This window comes from Peromyscus leucopus, chromosome 13 (genome assembly GCF_004664715.2).
Source record: "Peromyscus leucopus breed LL Stock chromosome 13, UCI_PerLeu_2.1, whole genome shotgun sequence".
Lineage (NCBI taxonomy): Eukaryota > Metazoa > Chordata > Mammalia > Rodentia > Cricetidae > Peromyscus > Peromyscus leucopus.
In genome coordinates this window covers 26782727-26805637 of record NC_051074.1, presented here as the reverse complement: position 1 = coordinate 26805637, position 22911 = coordinate 26782727, and the positions used below count along the sequence as shown (strand labels likewise).

Genomic DNA, 22911 nt, shown 5'->3' with positions numbered 1-22911 from the left:
TGTGGATTCCAGGAATTGAACTCAGGTCATCAGGCTTGAGAAACAAGCAACACTGAAGCAGGCCGAGAATTGAATTTGGTTGGGTTGTTTGCTTGAGAGCTTGGTGTAATTTAGGCCGGCCTGCAAATCTCCAACCTTCTACCTCAGCCTCCTGAGCGGAAAGACTACCAGAGCACATTATCACATCTGGCTCAAGAGTTGACTTTCTTGGTCTCTGTAATGTGTTATCAAGGTCATTGCCAGTCACCATCTGCAAAAGCAGCTGAAGGCGTTACCGTCAGACAAGAGTCTTCCTTCCCTACTGTGTCAGGGGCTTCTGGCCAGTGCCATTTCTCATTATTTCTTAGGTTTATGAACAACTGTAAATCCCCATGTCCTAGGATGGCTGACACCAGCTTGATTATTCCAAATTAACCCCAAGAAAATGGTTATCATCAGCATTTCAGACCGTGTAGAGGTTGTTGATCATCTGACTGTTTAAAGGTTGGAAACAACATTTGCATCTGCGGATGAGCTAGTGCGACTGGCCTCGTTCAAAATCAATGCAAATGAAGAAGCACTGATGTGTCTAGAGTTCTGAAACTACTCACAGCCATGAGATTCTTCGGAATAAATAAACTTTAGAGTTTTCAAGTGCTAGGTTCAGCATGAAAATCTATTCTAGGGATGAGAGTGAGTGTGGCTTAGTGTTACATGCCCAAGGCCTTGGGTTCAATCTTTAGCACCTACCTAAAACAAATAAAAATAAAATAGATTCGACAAAACATAAAAAAGATTCTAAAGACACTCGAATGAACCAAGGGCGTTCTTTGTAATAGCTTGACATAGTAAACAGCAACTGTTATAGAAGAGCCTCAGGGCGTGTGGTGGCAATATCAATTATCCTACCCCGAGGTAAGCTGAAACAAGAACACCTTAAGTTTGAGGCTACATTGCAAGCAACAAAAGACCAAAAGGGATAAAACAAACAAACCAAAAACAACCCCTCAACATTCAGAATGGTTAGTAGATGTGACAAAGCACTTCTCAATAGTTCATGATTTCACAATGTACTTAGCCTTATCCATAATGGGAAACTAAACAGTTCATAATTTGGAGTGCAGTGACATTTTCTGGGTCACAAGTTTTACTGTTGTTTTAGCACCAGTGAAAGAAATAATACAGATTGAGTGTCTTATCCGAAGCCCTTGGGACCAGATGTCGAGATGTTGGTGTCCATAGGATTTGGAAATGTTTGCCTATCCATAGTGAGATATCTTAGAGACAGAATGCAAGTCTTAATGTGAAATTCATGTACATGTCACATACACCTTGTACACACAGTCTGAAGGTCGTATGTACATTTTTAACGTGCCTGCATTTTGACTGTGACATGTTATATGAGGTCAGATGTGTATTTAGTAGCAATGCTTTGGTGTCCCCAAAGTTTTAGATTTTAGAGAATTTCTGGTTTTGGATTTTTTTGGGTTTGAGCACAGTCACCCTACAGTTCAGCAGCCTAAGCTTATCTAAGTCGTTCCTTAGATGTGCCTAGCTCTGTATCATGGGCAACGTGGTCTTGTCCCCAAAGGAATCTCTTTGCCCCATGTTGTCAAAAAGACAAATGAGGAAATAGAGTGTAAGTATTTCTCTAACTCAGCAGTCATACGAGAGTATGAATCATAAGGTAGTATGGCTGAGTCTAAACCATATCATCTCTGAGATTTGAGGGAGAGTCAGGGGGTGTCCTCCCCCCCCCAGGTTTAGTTATGCTGGAAAAAAAAAACAAATTTCATCCATTCACTGTAAACTTGAGAATCTAGTCTGGAATAAATATGTTTTCAAACTATCTTTTTTTTTCCTAAAAGGAAGAGAAACTAAAGAAAGAACAGCTGTACCTGGCTCTGACTGGCCCTAAAGTCACTTTTAAACACACACACACACACACACACACACACACACACACACACACACACACATTTATTTATCGTGTGTATGTGCTGGGGGTGGTGCCAGGGTAAGTAGGTGGCGGTCAGGTGACAACTGGTAGGAGCTGCTTTTCTCTTTCCATCTTATGGGTACTAGGGACCAAACTTGGGTCATCCTCCAACTTGGCAGCAAGCTCCTTTACCTACTGAGCCATCTTGCTGCCCCTTAGGATCACTTTCCTACAGTTGTAGTGCTAAGCGGAACTACCCATCAGGCCATACTGTTTCCTGGGATGATTCCCTTCTGCAAAGGTGAGGGCAGAATTCACAGCCTGTCTGGGATTTATGGCAATGGAGCCTGAACAGAGGAGGGTTTGATTCTTGACGCTGCTTTTGCCGTGGTCTGGTAGCGAAGTTTCTTAATTTTTTGTGCCCATCTATCCCACCTGGAAGTCATAAAAATAATGCCACCAGTAACTCCAAATGCCCATTCTGAGGAGTTACCCAGGCATCTGTCATGCTCCGTGCTGGACTTGTTCTTCAGAGGCCTGGTTTGAGCAGTACCAATGACCTTCCTCTGTTGCTGTGGTATTACCATAAATAGGGACTTTCTCAAGTGGCCACAGGAGCCACTGTGAGGAATGACAAGATGTCAAAAGCTGGCTTTCATGAACTTGATAATTTCTAGAAATCAGCACACATTAAAAAAAAAAAAAAAAGGCCCATTCTCTCCCCTATAAGCCAATCACCGTTAACTGTGAACATGCCCATTTTTAAGCAGTTTTGGGTTCAGAGTCTATTTGGAAACCCAAACCTTCAGCTCACTGCTTAATTGAACATTAAATTTTATGATTCTGTTTTGCCCTATATGTTCACCATTGTATTTAAATATCTTCTATTTTTTTTAATTTCAACAATAAAAGGGTCAAGAGGGGGGAAAAAGGCATCTGCAATTTTATCTTTAAAATGTGCATAATATTTATGTTCTTTTTGTAGTATACCTGGGAACTTGCTCATCAATTCTGTTTTTACATTTATTCAGTGTGAGGGTGGGTGGGTGAGGGTGGGGTTGGTGCACGTGCCACAGTGTGTGTGTGTGTGTGTGTGTGTGTGTGTGTGTGTGTGTGTGTGTAAGTTGGGCCTCTGTGAGTCCACCACGTGAGTATGCAGATTGAACATCAGGCTTGTCAGCAAGCCCCTTTACCCAGACACCATCTTGCTTGCCCTGGACTAGATTCCTTTGAGGAGAAAACGCAGTACCCAGGACACAGAGTTAAACCTCTGAAGCCCTATCTGGGTCATTTAGATGTCAATCATGTTTTCACTTTCCACACATCAATGAGCTGCTTTTCCTTGGCTTTGTTTTAGAGTCAGCCTGACCAACAACAGTTGTATTAGTGAGGTCACTCTTGGAGGATGGAAGCCTTCTTTACGGCCTCCTTGAAAAGGCTCTTGACCCGTATTTCACCATCAAATTTGCAAATGCTATTGCTGTTATTGCTGCTATTATCCGAAGAGGGTTTTCCTTCCTTTTTTTTTTTTTTTTTTTTTTTTTTTTGTATGTCAGAGGTAGGTGGAGCACTCACTTGTCTCAGGGTGTCTAATCTACATTTTGTGATACCCTCAGCCTCTGGCCTCTGAATTAAAACAAAACTCTGATCAGGAGACACGGTCACTGACAGCTATTTTAGAAAGAGAGTCATGAGCCAAAACAGTTATCTTTGTAACAGTTTTTAGGAAACATCGGTTGCTTCATATTTTAATAAGAATAAGAAAATCAAAAGCATCATACAAAATCCAGGAAAACGGAAAGTTTTCAATACAAAAAAAAAAAAAAATCAGGACATGGAATTTCTGCTTAATTCTGCCCCTAAGATTATTTAAGTGTAGAATAAAGTGGGTTTTTTTTTTTTTGGTCTGTTTTATTTAATGAAAATCGGGAAGCCAGATTCATCTGTTAAAAGACTCCAATACTTGGTTCAATCTGAGTTTTGCTTTGGCTGGGCCAGTCTTGAGGACAAGGTCTCTCTGGGCTGTGCTAGCAAGGAGTCGCGGTGATGTGGATGGTACCTACCAGGTTCTCTTCACACAGTTCTCTGAACTGGTAGAATTTCTGCGCCATGAGAAGTTGGGCGCTGCCCACCGCGGTTCGGATTTTCCCTAGAACTGAAAAGAACAGACACAGAAGTTTACAGGATGCCTCAGCGTTGAGACTTAGTCTGGTCAAGTGAAAAGTTACGCAGTCACGGCTTGGAAAAACAGCACACACCGCGTACCCACACCCTTCCGGGGCTATGAAACCCGGGCTACGTGGTTCAAGTATAAAGTCAACTTGAGAAGCACATGTGTATCGCTCCTGTTTCTTGGGAGAACTGGAGTTTTCCATACTGCACTGTGCTGTACCACAAGGAGAGACAAATAGCGTTCCTTTCATGGTCCCGACAAATGTTACACGTGTTTCCCGGTGTAGTTTTGGGTTTATGGAGTCAGGATCCCAATAATGCTGGCTTGATTTTCTAATTCGGATTTCTAATTCAAACACAAGAGAAGCAATGCTAGCCGGGCGGGAGGAATCTCCTAGTCACCCTAACCAGTCCACAATCCAGCATTTTCCCAGAGCTCAGCCACTGGCGTTTCCTGACGAGCGACTTTGCTAGGGAGTGATAGGGTTCAACCTGTTGCCTAGGGCACAGCAGCCCTGGCTTTCCACTTTGCAGACCTTTCCATATTAATGTTGGTTTGGTGTGGAACCTTCTCCGTAGCAGTAACCGCCTTTGAGTGCCTCTGCAGGGGCCCGGGTCTGAGTGTCCCCAGGGATCCCCCTGAACCCGCGTCCCTTACAGCTGCTCCTGCTGGAGTTCTGCCATGCAGTAAACCGCCCTCCTGTACCTGAGTGGACAGAAACCTCCCACAATGGAAGACTAGAGAGAACTCAGACCCCCTGAGGCTTGGCTAGGCTGGGAATTCTGCCTGGAAGAGACAATATGGGATTCAAGCAATCTCACTGTTGGCTTCCCCGTCTAAAGAATTCACACTCCTTTTCTCAACCACAAGGTCAGGAGAAAACAAAGGAAGCAACGGGCATTGCCCAGGGCTTTCTAGTAATTTGATGTACCGGATTTACAATGCCAGGCTAGACCTGAGTTCATGATGCACACTCTACCTAGGATCTGCTTAAATATTGCAGCATCCACACCTGTAAGTCATAGCATTTCTGAATTCATACGTCCCCAGTCATGCCAGACTGCTTGGGGACACACATTCGTAGCTCTATCAAGTCATAGCAACCCCCTGACTTGATGTTCTAAGCCTTTACGTAGGTAGGCGTGTTTACTTTTTTCCAATGTGCTGGAAATCAGTTGAGTGAGGTTTCTCCTTTTTTATTTTTAACTATCATCATCATCATCATCATCATCATCATCATTTTTAGACAGGGTCTCACTACATAGCCCTGGCTGTCCTGGAACTCACTATGTAGACCGGGCTGCCCTCATACTCACAGAGATCCACCTGCCTCTATCTCCAGAGTGCTGGGACTAAAGGTGTGCGCCACCATGTCCTGCTTGCTATCTATCCTTTTCATGATACCTCAAAGTAAAGTGGAGAGCTTATCTCCACACAGGGTGAGCTTAAAGTTCAGAGGTCAGGCCTCTTGGAGCTACTACAGTGGACAAGTCAAAACTCAGTCATACCCAAATGCCTGTACTATGTCAGACTACCATAAAAGGAATACCCCCTCCTCAAAAGAGAGAGAGAGAGAGAGAGAGAGAGAGAGAGAGAGAGAGAGAGAGAGAGAGAGAGAGAGAGAGAAGAGAAAAAAAGAAAGAGAAAAAGAAAAAAGAGGTCTCCTGTAGCCCAGGATGATCTCCAATTCACAATGTAGGCAGGGATGAATCTGAATTCCTGATCCACCTTGCCTCTACTTCTCCAGTGCAGGGATTATAATTGTATCCCGCCACACCTGGTCAGAAAGTATCACACACTCCTTGAGGAATAATACTAGCAGAAGTTAAGAAGTAAAAAAGCAAAAGGCCAAAAGTTGACTATGAAAGGAGAAAGAGGAGAAAGATACATCTGGCTAATGTTTGGATTCTACTCGGTAATGTCCCAGGTCAAACCTCAATGGGGTAGGAAGCAGAAACCCTTCTGTTGGGTTTTAAGGAATCAAATGAAACACTGGAAAGTTCACAGACAAGCCTACACAGAAGGCATCTTTCCAGGGTCACTCTTGAATTCACTATTGTTCTGCGACAAGGTAGTGATTAACCTTGAAGCAGCTAGCCCGGCGCTCAAGGCCAAAGCCAAGGCCAGCAAAGGGCAGAGGAGCCTGAAAGGAGTTGTGGAATCCAGTCACGGGGATGGGATCTGTGTATTCATTCACTCTGTCAGCAAATATTAGTGAGGGTACCGCACAGCAGGTATAGGACAGTGTTTAGCAAGACAAAGCCCCTGATAGAGAGCACAAGGAAGAGGCAGAGGAGCAGACCCGTTCAGTGGAGGTAGAAAGCACCGAGCGTTCTTCCTGTCTCCTAGAAACGGAAAACAAATGAACAACAAACATACCCTGGGGTTTCAGCTACAACATGCAAGTTGGCTCTGGCTTAAACAGTTTGTCTTGATAGCCACCACTTTATAACACTGCGGCTTTTTATTTAGTGAGTTTATTTACCTCATTAAATCTGTGCACATCATTTATTGTGTGTATGTGTGTGTGTGCACACACATGTGTATCACGGTGCCTGTGTGGAGTTCAGAGGACAACTTGTAAGAGGTGTGTTCTCTCTTTGGGTGGTAAGAGTCCTGTGGGTCCTGAGGATTGAATTCAGGTCGTTAGGCTTGGGAGCAGGCACCTTCAATGCTGAGCTCCCTTTTTATTTATTTATTAATTTTTTGCCACTATTTTTAAATTTGGAAACAAAATTAAAGCACTTTCAGGGACTTGATAATTTTCCATTCAAAGAAAGTGAATATTCATTTATATGCTCTCACCAAAGGAACCGATTTTCTTTTCTTTTCCCCTTCAGATCTTTTCCCCCTTCACAGTCCTATAGGCCAAGTGTGGCTTCTTCCTTCCTGACCCATGCATTCTCCTTCCTCCCCAGAAGAAAGCCGTAGAGTAGACAGAAAGTAGAGAGGGGTTCTTCCAGCATATTACTGATGTCACTGAGGTACCCTCTGGAAAGATAAGAACTAAGAGCCCTTTAAAGTGCACACAAAGGGGCGGCGGCGGTGCACGCCTTTAATCCCAGCACTTGGGAGGCAGAGGCAGGCGGATCTCTGTGAGTTCGAGGCCAGCCTGGGCTACCAAGTGAGCTCCAGGAAAGGCACAAAGCTACACAGAGAAACCCTGTCTCGAAAAACCAAATAAATAAATAAAATAAAATAAAATAAATAAATAAAAATAAAGTGCACACAAAGGGCTGGAAATGGTGGCCATACATTTGATCCCAGCATTTACAGCAGAAGGTGGATCTTGGTGAGTTTGAAGCCAGCCTGGTCTACACAGTAAATTTCAGGATAGCCAGGGTGACACAGTGAGACCCTGTCTCAATAAATAAATATATAATTTATTATTTTTTTTATTTTATGTTCATTGGTGTTTTGTCTACATGTATGTCTGTGTGAGGGTGTCAGAAATCCTGGAACTGGAGCTACAGACAGTTGTGAGCTGCCATGTGGGTGCCAGGCATTGAACCCAGGTCTTCTGGAAGAGCAGCCAATGCTCTTAACTGCTGAGCCATCTCTCCAGCCCCATCAATACATAAATGGGAAAAAAAAAATACACACCGAAGAACACTGGATTTGATCCATCTCACTAACACTGGTTCTAAACGAGATACTGAGGGCTGAAGCAACAGATTTTCTCTGAATGTTCAAATGGGAGGTCTGAAGACTCTGTGGGTCTAGAATGAGTTTTGCTCCGGGCGTTCTGGCTAGTTGACCTAGTTGACCTCCATTACATGCAGGCTCATGTAACTTTTCTAGACTGTCCAACCAATTACGGTGCTATCATCGACACACTGAATGTCCCCGGGAGGCTTATGAATTAAAATGTTGTTCACTAGCCTATGGGGCTACTGGAAGTAGTAGACACTTGGGAAGTGGGGCCTTAGTGGAAGAAACTCAAGCTGCTAGGAGGTACCCGAGAAAGGGACACTGGTACTCCAGTCCTTTCCCCTCTCTCTCACTTCTCAGCTGCCATGAGGTGAGCAGTCTCCTCAGCCATGACCTACTGCGTCACGGAGGGCTCCAGGCAACAAGGTTAAGTGACCATGATTGAACATTTTCTTTTCTTTTTGTTTTGTGTTTTTGTTTATTTTTTTGTTTTGTTTTCCAGACAGGGTTTCTCTGTGTAGCCCTGGCTCTCCTGGGACTCATTCTGGAGACCAGGCTGGCCTCAAACTCACAGAGATCCACCTGCCTCTGCCTTCCCAGTGCTGGGATTAAAGGTGTGTGCCACCACCGCCCGGCTTGTTGTTCCATTTTTAAAAATTGACTTCTTTTTTTATTTTATGTGTATATATGTGTGCCTGAATGTATATATGCACATCATGTGTGTACAGGTACCCGTGGAGGCCGGAATAGGGTATCAGATCTCTTGTTTCCTAGAGTGGGTGTTGGGAATGAATGGAACCTGGGTCCTGTGCAGGAACAGCAAGTGTGCTTAACCACTGAGCCATCTCTCCAGCCCTTGTTTCTTTTTTGTCTTTCTTTTCTGCCCTTTTTAAATTTTTTTAAATTTTGTTTTTAGAGACAGGATCTCTTTTGGTAGTCCTCATGTCCGGAAGCTCGCTCTGTAGACCAGACTGGCTTTGAACTTAGAGAGATTTCCCTGCCTTTGCCCCGAGTATTAGGATTAAAGGTGTGTGCAGTACCATGCCCAGCTCCTTGTTCTATCTTTTCTTTTTTCTTTCTTTCCTCTTCTTCTTTTTTTTTTTTTTTTTTTTTTTTTGGTTTTTCAAGACAGGGTTTCTCTGTGCAGCTTTGTGCCTTTCCTAGAACTTGCTTTGGAGACCAGGCTGGCCTCGAACTCACAGAGATCCGCCTGCCTCTGCCTCCCGAGTGCTGGGATTAAAGGCGAGCGCCACCACCGCCCGGCTTGTTCTATCTTTTCTATCTTTTGAGATAGGGTCTCTCCTTACATTCTGCTCTTTGACTCACTCTATGAATTTGCCTTATTTATTTTATTATTGCTTTGTTTAGAACCAGGGTCTTACCGCATCGCCCAGGTGGTCTCAACTTCCCTAACCCAGCCAGTCCTCCCTACCTCAGTCTCCAGAGCATCTGGGCTCGCAGTTGTGTGTCGCTGCGCCAAGTTTTGAATTTCCCTGCTTTATGCACTTCATGTGAGTAGAAGCATTCAGTGTTTACCTTTCAGTGACGGGCTGATTTCACTTAACAAAGGGCCCTTAAGTCATCCATGTTGTCACACAGGACCTTCTTCTTTTTAGGCTCTCAGTAACATTCCATGGTGTCCATGATTAGCATTTAAAAATCTGTGAGCTGGGCGGTGGTGGCGCACGCCTTCAATCCCAGCACTCGGGAGGCAGAGCCAGGCAGATCTCTGTAAGTTCCAGGCCAGCCTGGTCTACAGAGTGAGTTCCAGGACAGGCACCAAAACAACACAGAGAAACCCTGTCTCGAAAAACAAAACAAACAAACAAACAAATCTGCGGAGTGTCATTACCAACACTTTCTAGAACCAGATGTGGTAGTACATCTTCAGGAGGCTAAGGCAGGAGGATTCTGAGTTTAAGACTATACCAAGCCCCTTAGTGAGACCTTGTCTCAAAATAGAGAAGCAAAGCAAAACCAAACCAAATAGTCACCTTCTAGCCAGTGCCATCGGAGAGCAGGATGGGGTATAAGGAGTCACTGTGGGAATCTGAAGATGAGCACAAAACAGACCTAGTCGCCGTGGCTGAGCGCAAGGTCATGTCAGCTGTGAAGAAAGTGGAGATCTGGGGCTAACTCTATAGAGATGGTTAGAGTAAACTACAAGCCCCGTGTTTTCTTTAAAGACTCAGTGTCATAATGAGAAGCAGAGGAAGACTTCTGTGAGGAGAAGCATCTATGAAAACTATGCTTTGAAACCCCCTGGCTATAATGAATTAAAGACCAAGGCGTTTAGACAAGAGCGGATCTCCTCTTTTCCCACTTGCCTGTGTGGGATATGGTTTTTATTTTGGGAACATAGAGTGGTATACAAGACACAGGAGTAAAAGAATGAGCAATCTCTTTTAACCCTCCAGGGGAATCCATGGCTGCTACAATGAATTTCTGTGTGCTGGTGCCCGTGAGCCAAATCCAAGACCAGTTCCCTTGGGAATATGCCTGGCTTTTTGCTGAGTCAAAATTTCAGGGCTAAAGATATAGCTCATCATGTATGAAGCTCTGGACTCAATCCCTAGCACCTAAAACACAAACAAGTAAACACACATAACAGATGAGCATCCAAACCCTTAAGCACAGCAACCCTAAGTACCTTTCCATATCCCAGGAGAATTAGGTCTCTAGATCTGAAAAGTCAGGAGACTGGCTTCTCTGGCTTCTTTTAATTCCTGTCTTTTCTTTCTTTTTTTCCTTTTCTTCTTTTTTTTTTTTTAATTTAAATTTTAATTTTTGAGGCAGAGTCTTGTTATACAGGCTTGGCTGACTTGAAACTTACTATGTAGCCTGAGCTGGCTTCAGACTCTCAAGAGATCCACCTGCCTCTGCCTCCATGAATCCCAAGTGCTAGGATTGAAGCCACTATGGCTGGCTTGCTCTCAGCTCTGCCCAGTTCCACAGCCACCACACCTCCACATTAGGGCCTCAGACACCGGAAAGAACATACACACAGCCTCAAACTTGTTATGCAGACAGAGACAACCTCCAACTCATGATTCTCCTGCCTGCACCTCCCGGGTGCTAAGGATTATATGAGCCACCCTGCCTGGGTTATGCAAAGCTAGGATTGAACCCAGGGCCTTGTGAACATTAGGTAAACACTCCTACCAACTGAACTACATCCCCAGCCCAAACAAACATTTTTTTTCATGTCATTAGTTTATTTACAATCATATCTAGCATAGGAATTCAAGAGTTTAATCTGTTTCTCATCGATTGCATTTCCTCAACATTCTCCCTAGCTGTTAAAGAGATGAATGAAACATCCCCATTTCTTACTTAGTCACCTAGGAAGAAAGGAGCCACAGATCCAGATCTCTAAGTTCACAGCCGTGATAGCCAGTGACCGCCACCTGTTTTCCACTGGGACTTCCTCACAATGGCTGCCACAAGCACAGAGGTGGTGAACGCTGGACACCCTGGCCTACCTGGTGCTGCTAGAAGCTCTGTAAGGGGTGCAGAAGCGCATGTGGAGGAAATGAATGGCTGCCGCCCCATTGCCCTTCCTCACCACCTTGCTATCTGAATCACAGAGGGGAAGAGGAGAACCACAGACATATTCCTTACACCTTTTATGTAGTCCCGGAAGACTGGAAACTACGGATCACCACGCAGGAGTCGCTCTCCTCTCACGGCGAAGGGACCACCATCAGTGAGCAAGCCAGGGAGAAATTTTCAAATGGCCTGCCATCTCCACTGCAGTGTGTCTACTGGGCTCCTTTCCTCCACCACTTTCCTTGACATACAGGCAGCAGGTTCAAGAACAGGCGGCTTCCTCACTATGTGAATGTTCGTCTTGGGAGCATTTATCACAACTCTTCCTCCTCATTTGCCCTTAAATTCCTAGGCATAGCTGCCTCTGCCATTTGCTCGTCCTTCCAGCTCAGGGTGGCTGTCTGTATATTTGATTTCCAATGAGACAGACCACAAGCTCCTTGACTGCACTGCATGGGTCCACGAACCCACACAATCCCTGAAGGAATTCACTGAAGGAATAAGTTTGGAAATGACTGAATCAGCTATGGACTCTGTCACCCCCAACACACAACACACATACACACACACACACACACACACACACACACACACACACACACACATGCAACAACAACAACAACATTAATAGCAACAGTCTGGACTATATTTTGACTCTTTTCTGTTTTGTCTTACACCTCCCTTTAAGTTACTGTTGAGTAGTTAATTGGCACAGTCTGAGCTAGGCTTATTTATTTATTTATTTATTTAGTTAGTTAGTTAGTTAGTTAGTTTTTTCAAGACAGGGTTTCTCTGTGTAGCTTTGCACCTTTCCTGGATCTCGCTCTGTAGACCAGGCTGGCCTCGAACTCACAAAGATCCGCCTGCCTCTGCCTCCCGAGTGCTGGGATCCCGAGTGCTGGGATTAAAGGCGTGCACCGCCACCCCCCAGCTAGGCTTATTTATTTTTGAGATAAGGTCTCCCTGCATAGCTTTGGCTGTCTTGGAGCTCACTAAGTAGTCCAGGCTGGCCTTGAACTCACAGAGATCCACCTGCCTCTGACTCCTGAGTGCTGGGATTAAAGTCTACCACCACAACTGGCCTCTACTTCACTAGATATCTCAAGTAGCCTTTGAATTTGCCATCCTCCTGCTTCTCTGTCCCAAGTGCTGGGATTACCTTCCTGTCCCTGCACATCCACCCTGAAAGTGTCAGGCCATGTGGGATAGGTTGAACATGTCTGTGGATGAGTTAAATTATCTCATGGGGATGCTCCTCTGTTATGTCCCCATAAGCTCATCCAAAATGGAAAAGGCAGTTAAGTTCCTATCTACTAACCTTTCAATCTTGACAAAGCACCCCTGTGCAGACTCAGTTGCCCCCCTTCCTGACCTAGAAGCTGTTGGGAGCAGGCGGCTGCCACTGTTCACTTTAACTAGAGAGGTTGCTACCAGCATGTGGCCAGGAAAAGGCAAAACTCAGAATCCCGAAGTGGCGTGGAGTGAATGTCTATCACTGGAACACCTGCCGCTGTAAACTAGGGGTTATCTGCACCCAAGTTGGGGCTTCTCCTTAACCATCTGGCTTTCTTCTTTTCATTCTGTAGACTTTTGGGGTGAAGGAGGGGAAGAGTGGGGGAGAATGTGGGCCCATCTTCCTACTTTAAAGCCACGTGGATCTGTCATCATCCCAAATCTGTATGAGGGGCTGGAGAGAAGGTTCAGCGGTTAAGAGTGCTGACTCTTTTTCCAGGGGACCTGAGTTCAATACCTAGCATCCACATGGCAGCTCACACCTGTCTATAACTCCAGTTTCAGGGGACCCCCGACACCCACGGCAAAAACACAAATGCACATAAAAATAAAATAAAATATTAAAAAAAATCTGTATGAGAACGTCCATGTATCGAAGAATGCATCTTTGTGGCAGGTTCTCCAATCTGTGGCCCGGAGGTCACTTCTCATATGCGTACAGATCAGAGGGCTGAACATAAAGCACGTATATTACACACAATTTGCTTTTCCTGACTGTCACTTCCTGTGGTCGAGAACTAGTTTCAGGTTAGTCAGAACTTATAAAACAGACCACATGCTCTCTCTTTGTTTCTCTCTGTCTCTGGCCGTGTGTGTGTGTGTGTGTGTGTGTGTGTGTGTGTGTGTGTGTGTGTGTTGGGATAGGAGAAAGTCTTTTGAAGGCTCACTTTAAAAGTAAGATGAGAACTAAAACTGAAAGCAGCCAGGATGCACCTGCAGCTCCCCATTTAGCCTCGTACCCAGGGCCGATGAATGGCGGGCCTCACAGAGGGCAGCTTTGTCCACCACCTACCAGCCGATGAGCTGTGCAGATTCAGCAGAGGCAGCCCTGGACAGAAACCCAGCGATCACGCCGATAGCTGGTTACAATAACGACCACGCACAGCTTCTGTAACCAAACCGGAGAGCAGGTAGAGCTCACTCACGTAGGGTTTCAGCAGCAGCAGCCTCAAGTTCCCTGCCCAAACTCACAAGCCGTCTGTGGGGGATGCTATCCATCCAGTACCCTGGGTGCTACTGCCGGGTGAAATTAAGGTGGAATGAATCTGCCTCCTGCACAAGCTGTTTATCTGTGTCTTTCGGATAAAGCCTGAAAATTCCACATAGAAGTTGTCCACCATTGAGGAGGCAAAGACAGATTATCAATGACAACACACTGGTACTTTATCCTTGAGCCAATGAAACCTGAGCCTGCTTTTCCCCCCACAGCCGGAGACTGCGTTCCTAGTGAGAAGGGCTCAGTTCCATCTGGTTGGTTCTTTCCCCGGTTAGATAATCCCAGACGTATCCATGTAACATGCCAGCCGCTGTCAAATAGCGCTGAGCCATCTCCCCGGGACAGCTGGTCCACACAAGGGCTGCATTGTCTGAGGAGAGCTGGTATCACTTTCCTTCAAGTGCTCGGGAGACTCTGTCAGCTGCCTTGGCTCGGAGAGAGCCTCGCCCACAGCAGACGGCCATTATTCTGTTATCTGGCCTCAGACCACTACAGACTGGGAGGGTTGAAGACCCGAGTCAAGAATCAAAGTCTTTGTTCTGCCTCGATTTTTATCAGGGGAAGTAATAGCTCCACACACCCAAAGAATGTGTGGTCTGACCCTTCCCAAGCTGCTGGCTTGTTCTCTCTCTTCCCTGGGCTCCAGGTAACCTGGAAAGAGTTGTCCAGTCTGGGAACGCAAAAAAAAAAAAAAAAAAAACTGTTTTGCAGAGGGGAGCCGTCAGAGTTAGGATGATAACTGTTGACCAAAGAAGCACTTACAATGAGATGGGTCTCTCCTTCTCTAGTATAGATGACTCTAACTATGCGCCCCCCAAACGTCTGTTTTGCTTCAAGTCGTAATCCAGCAAACAAATTCCTTACCACACTCTCTTTCCTTTGCTCCCCTCACCCTCTCCTTTCCTCTTCTCTTTCTCTCTCTCTGTTGTGGACGGTGGACATCTGTGTTGTGAACTCAGAAAAATGCCCTACATTCTTATGACAGCTTCAGGGACTGTAGCCTTCGAGGCAGGTGTGCGTGTTGTTGGGAATTTCATCTCAAGACTTGTATAGGACAGGCTAGCTGCCAGCCACTTACCTATAGCCCAAGCTCACCTGTGGGGGTCAGAGGTCAACTTGTAGGCGTGGGTTCTCCCCTTTACCATGTGGTTTCTGGGACTGAATTTAGATTGTCTGGATTCGTGGCAAGTACCTTTGAGTGCTGAGCCATCTCATCCCCTCCTGCCATTTTTAAATGTATACCAGGGAGGCATTAAACCCATGCATCAAACATTTAAAATATTTAAAAATTGGGATAACTCTGAACCTTGTTCCAAACCCCTACCCTATCTAAAATCTAACATAGCTGGTCGGTAAGATTTTAGACAAAAACAAACAAACAAACAAAAAAAACCCCTAACCTAATACCTAATCTGAACCCTAACTGTAACTCTAATAATACTCATCTTAACACTCTGACTAATTATAATCCTAACCCTAACCCTGACCTTAGACCTAACACTTTTTTGTTGTTGTTTTTCGAGACATGGTTTCTCTGTATAGCCCTGGCTATCCTGGAACTCATCTGTAGACCAGGCTGGCCTCACACATAGAGCCTTTCTCTGCCTCCCTAACCCTGAGTCCTGGGGTTAAAGGCATGTGCCACCAGCAAACTTAGCACTTTTCAAAACCCTGACCCTAATATAAACAAACAAACAAACAAATAAATAAATAAAAACAAACAGGCAAACAAAAAGTTGGGATAATTTGGGGACTTCAGAGGAAAACCAGGCGAGTGTTGTATTCAGAATTTCCCTTTCCCTCACTATGTATCTGTGAATGATGGCTATAAATGCCGGGTCTCCTGGGACATTTTTGCTAATTCCTCTTTTTGTTTTCAAGAAAAAGAACATATGAAATGCATACCTTAACTAAAGTGTAGGGGTACTGGACTACAAAAGACACTTACCCTGATCCCTGAAGAGATGTCTTCTTTGCATAGGAAGCAAAGAACACATCATCTGACCTGCACAACCTAGAAGAAGCTGCTTGACTTTTTTTTTTTTTTTTTTTTTTGCTATCCACAGATTAAAACAAACAAGAGTTGGTGGCTTAGAATTCAGCTCTTCTCTGAAAACTGGGGTTGACTTGTTTTCCTCACTGCTCTTCTTTGAAAGAAGAGAAAGAAAGGAACAAGAGAAGAAAGAAGAAAGGTTGAATCAGAAGATTTGGGACACAGTCATCAGAATAGAGGGACAATTGCCAAGGAGCCAGGGGCAAATACGTGTGGCGAGCTTTCCTGAGGGTCTTGCCAAGCAACACACAGTGTCATTATCTTGTCAACTGCTGCGTCTGTCCTGTCACACGCTTCTGTGTTCTGTGACCTCAGACAAGACACCACCAGAGAGCTGTTTGGAGGACAAACAAAACAGCCCCTGTCGTCAAAGGCTCCAGTCCACTCTTGGGGGGGGGGGGGGTAAGGACACAGCAGGTTCTCCTAGGGCTTCTTGCCACAGAAGGCTGGATTCCCACTAACCTGGATTTGCCTCATTTGAAATTGGCAATGTTTTGTGGAGGCACGTTTTAAGTGTTTGTGTGATAAAATTGTATCTTAGAAGCTGGACAGGAACTACAGGGCTCACCCAGCTTTCCACCTGGTTCTCTCACCCCTGCCAAACCTATCCCCTAATCCAAGGAGGCCATATTGCACAAGGGGACGGTCCTTGACACTTTTATTGGAACAAGAACTGCTAGTTACTTGCTGTGATCTGAATGTTCATACCCCTACAAAATTCCATGTTGACACTCTTCACTGAAGAGGGAGCCTAGAAGAGATAATTAGGAGCCAGGCGGTGGTGTGGCATGCCTTTGATCCCAGCACTTGAGAGGCAGAGACAGGCGGATCTCTGAATTCAAGGCCAGCCTGGTATACAGAGTTCCAGGACAGCCACTGCTGTTATACAGAGAAATCTTGTCTCAAAAGAAAAGAAAGGGAGGGAGGGAGGGAGGGAGGGAGGAGGGAGAGAGAGAGAGAGAGAGAAAGAGAGAAAGAAAGAAAGGAAGGAAGGAAGGAAGGAAGGAAGGAAGGAAGAAAGAAAGAAAGAAAGAAAGAAAGAAAGAAAGAAAGAAAGAAAGAAAGAAAGAAAGAAAGAGGAAGGAAGAAAGAAAGCTGGGCGGTGGTGGTGCACGCCTTTAATCCCAGCACTCGGGAGGCAGAGCCAGGTGGATCTTTGTAGTTTGAGGCCAGCCTGGTCTACGGATCGAGATCTAGGAAAGGTGCAAAGCTACACAGAGAAACCCTGTCTCGAAAAACCAAAAAAAAAAAAAAAAAAAAAAAAAAAAAAAAAAGAAAAAAGAAAAAGAAAAAGAAAAAAGAAAGAAAGAAAGAAAAGATGATTAGGTCATAGGGGTGGGATTCTCATGAACAAGATTAGTGACTTCCTGAGGGAGCTTCTGTAACCTTTCTACCACCTGAGAATGCTTCAGGAAGGTTCCATGTGGGCAGCAGAAGGTGGGCCCGGTCAGTGCCTTGATCTGAGACTCCCCAGTCCAGCCTGACCAGATGAAGGCTGTACTTACCAAGTACTTTTTGATTAAGTAGGAAGAAAGTTATTGCTAAGTTAAAAAAACAAAACAAAACACAAGCCTGGAGAGATGGCTCAGTGGTTAACCACATTGGCTGTTGTTGCAGAAGACCTGGGTTTGATTCCCAGCACCCACATGGCGGCTCACAACCAGTCTCAGGGGATTCAACCCCCTCTTCTGGCATCTGAGGGCACCAGGCATGCACATGGTACACAGACATACATGCAGACAAAACACTCATACATGTAAATACATGAATTTTTAAAAAGTTTTATAAGATTAAATATTTCAAAGATTTAAATGTATACTTAATGATTCCATCTTCAATGGTAGAGAGGCTAGATATGTAAAGGAGAATAAGACAAGAATAACTTCTCGCTGGGCTGTGGTGGTGCACACCTTTGATCCCCACAACTCGGGGAGGCAGAGCCAGGCGGATCTCTGTGAGTCTGAGGCCAGCCTGGTCTACAGAGTGATAGCCAAGGCAACAGAGAGAAACCTTGTCTCAAGAAATAAAAACCAAGCCGGGCGTTGGTGGCGCACGCCTTTAATCCCAGCACTTGGGAGGCAGAGCCAGGTGGATCTCTGTGAGTTCGAGGCCAGCCTGGGCTACCAAGTGAGCTCCAGGAAAGGCACAAAGCTACACAGAGAAACCCTGTCTCGAAAAACCAAAAATAAATAAATAAATAAATAAATAAATAAATAAATAAATAAATAAATAAAAACCAGGGCTGGAGAGATGGCTCAGAGGTTAAGAGCACCGACTGCTCTTCCAGAGGTCCTGAGTTCAATTCCCAGCAACCACATGGTAGCTCACAACCATCTGTAATGAGATCTGGCGCCCTCCTCTGTATATATAATAAATAAATAAATCTTAAAAAGAAAGAAAGAAAGAAAGAAAAACCAAAACCAAAAAAACTTCTTGATGGAAACTGTGGCACTCGCCTTTAATCCCAACATTCGGGAGGCAGAAGCAGTTGGATCTCTGTGAGTTCAAGGGCAGACTGGGCTGTGTAAAGAGACACTGTCTCAAAAACCAAAAAAGAAAATGAAAAACTTCTAACTTTATGAAGCTTTCCTCCTGAAACTGAGAATGCAGACTATCATAAAATCAAGTTAGAAGGACCTAAGAGTGGTTAGGCATCCCCGAAATCCTGGCAGCCACGCCCTGTGCACCCTAACAACAAACTCAGCTTGGAACAAAAAATGGTCCAGCTGTTCCTTCAGAGGCACCATTTTGAAATGACCTAGAGTTTGACTCTCTTCCTTTCTTCCTTCTTCTCTCCCTCCCACCCTTTCACTTTTGGGTGGTTTTTTTTTTTTTTTTTTTTTTTTCATTTTTGGTTATTTTTGAAGTTGTATTTTAATTACAACATGTCTCCCTCCCCTTTCTCCCTCTAAACCTCCCATATACCTCTCCCTGCTCTCCTTCAAATTCATGACTTCCTTTTCCATCAACTGTTACTGCATGCACACATGTATATAAATATATATTCCTAAATATAACCTGTTGAGTTCATATAATGTTACTTTCTTTGTGTAGGGTTGAGGTCTTGTGGGCTTTCTTTTCTTTTCTTCCTTTCTTTTATATATATATATATATATATATTTTTAGAGAGTCCCACTGTTCTGTTGGAGTCTCCAGCTTGCTCCTACACGATCCAGAAAGTCCCGCTCCTCTCTCTCCAAGCCCAGCCTGCTCAGAGAGTCTCCACACAAAGGAAAGGCACCAAAGAGCCCGGTCCCGAATTCTTGTGGCTGTTATAGCCCCAACCCTCAAGTTACGAGCTGTCCGAACCCCACCTAAGTGCTCAGCTTTTGACCATACTTGGGCACAAACCGAGCTGTGGCAGACACATCATCACCCCTCACCTACAACCTATAAAATCTCCCTGCTTTAGTCCAGGGGCGTGACTTTTCTGACCTCTATCTCTGGGACTGGAGAATCTGACTCACTGTGTGGGCGGAGAAACTTCTTCTGGGTTTATTATTATTTTATTATTTTATTTTTATATTATTATTATTATTAAGTAAAAAGCCTATTACTCACTATGTAATCTTGGCTGGCCTGAAATTCTCCTTGTAGACCAGGCTGGTTTTGAACTCATAGAGATCATATCTACCCATAGCTCCAGAGTGCTGGGATCAAAGGTGTGCATCACCAGGACCCAGCATGGATCCAATATGTTTTTAAAAGATTTGTTTTTAATTATGTACATGCAAGGCTGTCTCTATGTGGGTAGGTACATGTGAGTGCAAGTGCCCTTAGAGGTCAGAGGTCAGAGACCCCTGGAACCTAGAGTTACAGACAATTGTGGGCAGCCTGATGTGGGTACTGGAAAGAGGATCTAAGAAAACATTATTGTGGGGGCTGGAGAAATGGTTCCATGGTAAGAGCACTGGCTGCTCTTCTAGAGGACCTGGGTTTGACTCCAGACTCACATGGTCCATTACAACGATCTGTAGCCGAGGCCTTCTTCTGGTCTCTTCCATCACATGCACACCTTCTTTGATCATGCATACATTCAGACAAAACCCTCATACACATAGAACAAAAATAAATGTCTTTAAAAAAAGAAAAAAGAAATTGTGAGCTGGATGTGGGGTTATGTACCTGTCATTCCAGCTACTCGGAAAGCTGAGGCAGGAGGATCACTTGAGCCCAGTAGTGGACAATATAGCAGACCCTGTTCCCATTCCCAAAGGAAAATAATTAATTTTGTTAGGAATGACAATGCCCGGTTATGTTTAATTAATGTTTTCGCCATGGTGAACTTCGTAAACAAAGTGACATCAGGTCCAGGTTCTCTCTACTGTGGCAGAAATTAACACCTACAGCAATAGAGAACGAGGTTGGTGGGTGTGGCCTGCTGACCCATTACAGAGGGGAAAAAAAGAAAGGAAAACTGCCTGGATAGATGAAGGCAGTGCACTCGGGAGGTGGCAGAGGCAAGTGGATTTCTGTGAGTTCGAGGCCAGCCTGGTCTACAGAGATAGTTCCAGAACAGCCAGGGCTACACAGAGAAACCCTGTCTCAAAAAAAAAAAAAAAAAAAAAAAAAATAGAGAAAAAAAAAAATAAACCATTTTTATGTATACTTGGGATTTGTTCACTATCAAAGCTAAGTGGTTAAGAAATGAGCACAAAGACTACATACGACAGTATTCTTCTAGATGGTTCCCACACAAAATGAAGCAGGCTTTATGCCTAAATTTCTTTGATTCAAAGCTGTCACCAGGGATGGGGATCTGGGTCGGTTGGTAGAGTGTTGACTTCCCATGGAGGGAGCTGGGGTTCCTAACAGGCTGTGGAGGCACACGCCTATCCTTCCAGCATTTGGAGTGCGGGTGGGAAGGAGGATCAACAGTTTAAGGCCATCTCAGATGCGGCGAGTTAGAGGCTAGCCTGGGATCTGAAAGACCCAATCTTAAAATAGCCACAGCAACAAAGACCTCACCACCACCAAAACAAAACCCCAGTTACTGGGAGAACAAGAAACACAGGAGGTCAGCACAGGACGCCAAACCTTATGCCAATTTCAGAAATCCCGTAAACGTGTAACATGTGGCCCAGACTAAAGGTCTACTATGGCCATACTCTTTTTTTCTTTTCTTTCTTTCTTTTTTTCTTTTCTTTCTTTCTTTCTTTCTTTCTTTCTTTCTTTCTTTCTTTCTTTCTTTCTTTCTTTCTTTCTTTCTTTCTTTCTTTCTTTCTTTCTTTGTTTATTTTTGGATTTTTTTCAAAACAGGGTTTCTTTGTGCAGCCTTGGCTGTCCCGGATCTCACTCTGTAGCCCAGGCTGGCCTCGAACTCACAGAGACCCACCTGCCTCTGCCTCCTGAGTGCTGGGATCAATGGCGCGCACCACCACAGCTGGGCAAGATTTCCGGTTTCCATTAGTGTACAGCTGAGTTAAGTTTGGCCTAAAGCTGCCTCCTACCTAATGTTATGTTTACCCTAACGGATACTTGGTGCATAGGGATAGTAACCTAACTGGATGTGTCAACAGACTGGTTAAAAAAATTAAAAAAAAAAAAAGTTTCGTTTCAATCAATCAGAAGTGGCCAGAGGGGGACTGGGGAGATGGTTCAGCAGTCGAATGCACTTATTGTTTTTGCAGAGAACCTGGGTTTGGTTCCCAGCACCTATTTGGAGGTTATCAATCATTCCTAACTCCAGTACTAGGGGGTTTGATGCTTTCTTCTGACCTCTATGGGTACCAGATATTCATGTGGTACACATGACATGCACAAAGGCAAAGCATTCATACACACAAAAATTAAAAAACAAGTCTTTAACATTTTTTAAAAATTTTATGTACATTGGTGTTTTGCCTGCATGTATGTCTGTCTGTTTGAGGGTGTCAGATCCCATGGAACAGGAACTACAGACAGTTGTGAGCTGTCATGTGGGTGCTGGGAATTGAATTCAAGTCTTCCCAAGGAGCAGTCAGGGCTCCCAACCTCTGAGCCATCTCTCCAGCCATAGATAAAGTCTTCAACCACAACAACAAAAAAAAGACAGTTAGCTGGCCAAGCATGGTGGCACACACCTTTAATTCCATCACCCAGGAGTCAGAAGCAGATGGATCACTGATCACTGTAAACTTGAGGACAACCTGGTCTACATATAAGTTCCAGGCCAGCCAGAGCCATGCAGTGAAGCCCTGTCTCAAAAGGAAAACAAAACAACCAAATAAACTGGGCAGCTGCTCCTGCATGGTGGTGCATGCCTATAACACCATAACTTAGGAGTCTGACACACACCTATAATCCCGGCACCTGGGAGGTAGAAGTGGGAAGATCAAAAATATAAAGTTATCTTTTGCTACTGAGCGCCACGCTAGCCTAGGTTATAAAAAGACCCTGTCTCAAGGAACAAACAGGCTGAAAAATGCAATAAGCAGGTTTTCCATTGGCCTATACATTATTTTAGTATTGTATGTTAATAAGACTAATAAAACTATAAAGATTATAATTACCCAACACATACATATACACACACATTGTGATGGCTATTAGTGTTAATTATCAACCTGACAAAATCTAGACTCATCAACAGGAAGATGAGCCTATATGTATGATTGAGAGATTATGTTAATTATGTTTTAACAGAGGTGGGAAGACCTGCCCACTGCGGATGGCATCATTCCCTGGGCAGGGGATCCTGAGATATACATGAGGAAAAAGCAAGCTGAGCACTAATATGTATATATTTATTATTGTTTTCTCTGGATTGGTGGGACATAATGTGACCAGCTGCTTCAAACTCCTGCTGCCGAGACTTTCCCCTAAAACAGCAGACTGTGAGCTGAAAAAAGCCCTTTCTCCCTCAAATTGCTTGTGTTGTGGATCTTACTACAGGAACAGAAAAGAAACTAAGACATCCATGGACCTTGTGCTGGAAGGAGCCTCAATTAAGAAAACGCCTTCATAAGATCATGTTGTAGGCAAGCCTGTAGGGCATTTTATGAATTAGTGATTGATGGGGGCGGGGGTGTCAGCCCGTTGTGGGTGGTTCCATTCCTGGGCTGGTGATTCTGCGTTCT

At 44.5% G+C, this 22911-nt stretch overlaps 1 protein-coding gene across 1 annotated transcript in view; it reads right to left on the bottom strand.

Moving 5' to 3' along the window:
- Dlgap1 (DLG associated protein 1) overlaps positions 1-22911 on the bottom strand; it is an 833520-nt gene that overhangs the window by 7698 nt on the left and 802911 nt on the right. Inside the window, 1 exon segment of the mRNA XM_028874057.2 lies at positions 3982-4073. Coding sequence (XP_028729890.1) covers positions 3982-4073 — 92 coding nt within the window.